The sequence below is a fragment of the Puntigrus tetrazona genome, chromosome 24, assembly GCF_018831695.1.
Source record: "Puntigrus tetrazona isolate hp1 chromosome 24, ASM1883169v1, whole genome shotgun sequence".
Classification (NCBI taxonomy): domain Eukaryota; kingdom Metazoa; phylum Chordata; class Actinopteri; order Cypriniformes; family Cyprinidae; genus Puntigrus; species Puntigrus tetrazona.
The window spans coordinates 4967119-4973118 of NC_056722.1; the positions used below are offsets into that span (position 1 = coordinate 4967119).

The window sequence follows — 6000 nt, forward strand, 5'->3', positions numbered from 1 at the left end:
TTAGAAAGAAGAAGACTGAAGACTGCAGTAATGATGCTGAAAACGTAGCTTTGGCCACGGAAATAAATTACATTTTAATCGATATTCGCGCAGAGATCTGCTATTTTAAGTTAGAATATAATTGCATGATTTATTCATAATAATTCAGGAACTTATTTTTGAATAAAAAGCATTTTATTGTATATGGTTGCGGCGTGAAGTTCGTCAGGCACGAAGCCAGTTCAGTTTCTGGATCTGTCTTTCACACGATAGCTTTGAGCCGGCTCTCTGGCGGATCTGCCGGATAACCGGGTTTGTGTTTTGAGCCCAGATGATGACAGACCGTCGGCGGAGGATGTGTTCTACATGTATTTACTTCTCAGCGCTTGGCTTGGACCCGCCGTTGGCAGACGATATCCCACAGGAAATGTGAGGAAAGTGGAAACAAACACGGGGCAAACTTGACCTAGATGTTACGTAAGAGCGGAGAACGCAAGGGCGGAGAAAGCCGGCTATTTGCCGAGGTTACAAAGGCCTGTAAAACACGCTGACCCTGGCGCGGTCATTATTTATGTGTGTAAAAGGAGCTCTGGGAGGAGGCGGTGAATCCCGGGTAACCGCGAGCTGTGTTTGTCCCGCTGGGGTGGAGCGTGGCGACAGACGGGAGTCCCCCGAGGGCCCGGAGCCTCCCGCCGAGCCCCCAGTCGTGTCTTTGCCTGTTGTTTGCGCTCCGAGCAGCTCTCCATGTAATTACAGTCGCTTCCAACACTGCGCTCGTGTGCTCCTCTCAGCAAACATCTAGGTTTATTCAGCGAAGCTGCAGCAAAACGAGCAAAAGTGTAACGGAAGGCTTCGAACGTTCTGTTCATCAAAGAATCTCGAGATATTAAATGTAACAAATGTATCCGAATGACTTCTGAAGGATCATGTGACTTGATTGAAGACTGGCTGCTGGAAATGTAGCCATTATGGGAATAAATAATGTTATATTATTATATTATAAATATATATATATATATATATATATATATATATATTTTTTTTTATATATATATATATATTTTTTTTATTATTTATATATATTGTATTTTTCATTATTTGTTCTTCTCGATTATTGCCTTATTTTATTCTAATTATTATCAGTCATTTATTTGGCACATATTAGATCGATATTCAAAATTAGAAAAAATTACTAAATAAAAATGATTTTATTCTCATATTTTGTATTGTTATTTTATTTATTTTTTCAACGTATTTTTATGTAGGTTTTATTTATTTAATCCTTCATTAAATCTAATTATTATTATCTTAATTTAGTAATTTATTTAAATTTATTTTATAAGCATTTATTTATTTATTTTTAATTATCGCTTATCTATTTTTACACTAATTTAGATGAAATAAATGCTTTGGCGAGCACGAAAGACTTCTTTTAAAAATTGTACCCAGGTGAAAAGCCCATTTTATGTCCTCTAGAAATGAGTTGAATACATACATTTACAGAAGCGGGCCTCGTTTCTGAAACAGGAGCGTATTGTACATGATGTTCAATAAGCCATTTACAGAAATTCCTCCTGCTCGTGTTTCATAAATGTTTGAGGTTCACGTGGTGTTTGATATTAAATGTCACTGGTGAGTTTTTGTTGCGCTAACTAACCTTTCTCTTCTTTCTCAACAGACTTTTATAGTACTGAACAAAGGGAAGGCCATCTTCCGGTTTAGTGCCACGTCTGCACTCTATATTTTTAGCCCTTTTCATCCCGTTAGAAGAGCATCAATAAGGATTTTAGTACACTCATATCCTTTCTGCCGCCGCTGAAGGTGACATGCTGACTCCTGGACGTCTTCAACGATTGTGAACGGCCGTTTATATACCAACAGGACAGGATTTCTGAGGCTTTCTCGCAAGATATTGTGCATTTTCGAAGTCGAGAGCAAAGACGTAATAATGCATGAAATAACTGGCTCAGGAAAAACACTAATTATCTTGCTTGTCTCAGCAATGAGAACACATGAAGAGCAAATGATGAACATTTATCTCAGATTCTACCAAAAGCAGATTATTGGAGTCATTTAACCCACAATAATTAGAAAAATTATACTTATTTTTTATTATTATTTTTATTATAGTTTTTAGGTTGACCAAAACTAAAACTCAAATATAAATAAATAAATAAAAATAAATAAATATATGAGAAAAAAAAAAATATATAAATATATATATATATAATAAATAAATAAAATTATATATATATATATATATATATATATATATATATATATATATATATATATATATATATAGCTTTTGTTGTTTTGCTTTTTCATCTATTTGACTGAAATGAAATAATTAAAATTCATTATTAGGGTTCAAATTTATTAAAATCAACCCAAAAAATTCTATTAACCTTGTTTAAAACTGAAATATAAAAAACTTAATGTTAATGTAATATAACATATATATATATATATATATATATATATATATATATATATATGCTTTAAAATGTAAATAAAATACTCGAAACAAATTTTTTAGCTATTCACCAAAGCAACATTTCTTTTTTGTTTTAATTTTGATCCAAAATAAAAATGAAAAATAAAAAAAAGAGAACGAGAACTACGTACAAAAACCCCTGACGAAAACACACGCGATAAAATAAAAATAAATAAATAATTCCGCTGAAATTCAAATGAAAATCGCAAACCTAAAACAAAAAATCATTTTCAGTGAAACTAAAATAGAACTCTTCCAGAGCTGATCGCAGCCAATCAGAATCCAGTTGATGTTCAGCGCTCAACCAATCAGATTCCGTGGTCTCCGCGGTGGGCGGGGCTACTCAGAATGAGCGCTGGTCTTCGCTGCATCATCACACCGCTTCTAGTTAAGCCGTACGCCGCCTATCTATTTTTATGGCTCCTGGACGCTTCTTAGGGAAACATCTGGAACAAAGTTGAAGCGGCGTACAGTAGAAGAGCGATCAGCCGCTGTCTGACATTCAGCAAAGCCAAGTTCAGCCGGCTGTGTTTTCCCAGAGCACTCCTGCTAAAAATACCCGGCGGTGTTCAGAGACACTTTGCTCTTGTGCCGCTGATAAGCAGGTGAAGAGGGTCGCGCTGGAGGTGTTGTGCTTCACCTCACACCCCTTTTAGGGTCCGACACCCAGCCGGCCGATATCAGCGTCTGATAGAAAGATGACATACCGTCTCACACACACACACACACACACACACGCACCAGACGTATGCATCGGCTCAGTAAATCCGTTTGTTAGGAACAGGAATATATTCGGCTGAGATACAACTTGAAATGCACATAAATGAAGTTTTGATATATTCAGGGTTGTACATTTACAAAACGTCTTCGAGGGTCACGACCTTTAGGACATCTCTTAATGATTTTTGGCATTAAAGAAAAATGTATTTCTTTTATTTTGACCCGTACAATGTATTTTTGGCTGTTGCTGCTAATATATTAGACACAACAGCTTTTGCCGTAGCAGAAAACGAGCAGGAAAATACAGGAAAAATCTACATATATTTAGGGTTTACATTGCATTGTATGTATATATATATATATATATATATATATATATATATATATATATATATATATATATATATATATATATTAAAAATACCCACTGTAGTACTATAATGTTAGCTGTATTACTTTTTGCAATCTCAAACAATATTTAATTAATCATTATATGCTTATTAAAATGTTTATTATTATTTTTATATTATTTATTAATTTATTTGATTTTTTTATCATTTAATTACAGTTATTAAAATGAGCTTTTAGTTGTATTTGATTGTAGTATATTTAATTAGTTTTAATAATTTATTTTATTATTTATTTAAATTGAATTATTATTAAAATAGATATAAATTAGAAACATCATCTTATTCATATTGTTGCTATTTATTTATTTATTCTATTGTTTTCTGTTTGTATTTAGATAACAGATTATTTATTCGTATTTTACTATTTATTTTATTTTTTTTTAATTGTCATTTATTTAACTTATTTATTTTAAATCTATTTTTATATCTATTATTATCTATCTAATATATTTATAGATTTACTTATTTATTCATTCATTTTAAATCAATGTTCTATTTATTTTAAATATTTTTTTAATTATTTATTGTCTTTGTTCTATTTTTCTTTATTTATTTATTATTATAAAAATCTTTAAACCCATTTTCAGATTTATTTTAGCATTTATCTCTATTGATTTAATTCATATAGTAGTTTAATTCGTTTCTTGCGGGCCCCTGTGACACCGGCGCTATCAGAAATGTTCGGTCGGCCCTCATCCGTGCTAATGGCAGATTTCCCACGAGAGCCGGAGCCAGGAAACATGTTTGATTAAGAGCGTATTCATGCCACGCCGTCAGCGACAGAGACACCGCTCAAGTGATTGAGCTCATTACTAAAGTCTGAGAATCAGGCGGCGATCAGAAGACAGAAACAGCCATAAACACGTCCTCGGATGACACGGAGACTCCGGAGGATTTTCCCAGAGCTGTTGTTGTGTATCGCAGAAGAAGGAAAGTTTCCAGTCCGTTCACCCTGAAAGAGCCTGTCTCGGCCAATCAGAACACGCCTGATGGGGAATGTATATGCGTGTCAGGATTTTGAACCAATGAGATTTCACTGAGGGCGGAGCTACCCAGCAAAACAACACAGGAATAAAAATTAAAAAAAAGTTAAAAACGTATTAGCTCACCGCTTCTCCGGATCGTGGCGGGATGAAAATAAATATGAAAATAAATAGTTAAAAACGGGATTGAAAGCATATCTCAAAAAATACTTCAGTAATTTTGTAAAAAAATCAAAATGAAAAATCAGCACTACAAAGAGGTGATTTATTTTATTATTTATTTATTTTACTGTGCATATAATAATAAGTAAATAAATTAAAAAGTACATTTTAAATATTTTTTAATTTTATATTAAATATATATATTATAATTAATATAATTTATATTTAATAATTATATTAAATATTTTGTATTTAAATTTAAACACTTTCTATTTAAAATATATAAATGGCATGTATGATCTTTTGTTATTTATTTTACTATGTATATAATGATAAGTACATAAATATGTACATAATATACAAAATTAAATAATAGGAAAATCAAAATTCAATAAATTCCGATTCAAATGTGTATGAAATGATATAAAATATATAAATATGATATAAAATGAATGTGCGTAAAAATGATCCGGACCATAATTGCAAAAGTTAGTACGACTTCTGGAAATCGTTTCCAATAATTATCCACTTGGAACTAATAGGAAGTGTCTGTTTAGTATCCATCGTTTCAGATTCGTCCGTAAACGTGAGCCACTTTTCTTTTTCCGTTCAAGACGTCTTCGTTCGCCGTCACGACAAAAGCAGAGTCACAGGAACAAGAACACGTTTCCAGCGCCAAAGAACGAGTGTTTAACCCTTTAACCGCAATCGCGCTCATTACTGTCCATTTCTGAGCCGTCGGGTGAACATTGTCCACGAGATGAAACTGAGACATCGAGCGTCTCAAGGTCGTCCCGAGGGAAGAACAGTTCACTTGACGGTAAAGGTTGTGGGCATAACATCCGTACGCCGACGCTTTAAAGCGCTTCTGAAAGCGTACGAAGACCGAAATAAAACATCGTAGGTGTTCTTCATTAAAACACTGTATTTCCAGGCCCACCGTTTCATCACTGAGCTGTAATTTTCAGCGTCATGTGGAAGAAAAAGCGTCTGTCGTTCACCGATACGAGCTTTTAGTCCTTCACACTCCTGCATGAAAACACCCAAGAAACCATCTCACGCACTTTCTATCTAATCAACTGTTCATGAAATAATCACTTATAGAGTTTAAACGACCAAATAATGCCACATTCATAGCTTTTTGGGGGTTTTATTTACAGCGAGTTAAACTCAATGCCAATGAGGAATATTGCAGCTGAAATAAAACGATGCAAAATATTTAGAAAATATAAAAATACAGGACAATTAC

The 6000-nt window shown here is 33.4% G+C and overlaps 1 protein-coding gene across 1 annotated transcript in view; it reads left to right on the plus strand.

The window, feature by feature from the left end:
- The window catches only part of scn5lab (sodium channel, voltage gated, type V-like, alpha b), a 260523-nt gene that overhangs the window by 31176 nt on the left and 223347 nt on the right, over positions 1-6000 (plus strand). The window contains exon 3 of the mRNA XM_043225867.1: positions 1658-1776. Within this exon, the coding sequence (XP_043081802.1) occupies positions 1658-1776 (119 nt within the window). The remainder of the gene's footprint in view (positions 1-1657; positions 1777-6000) is intronic.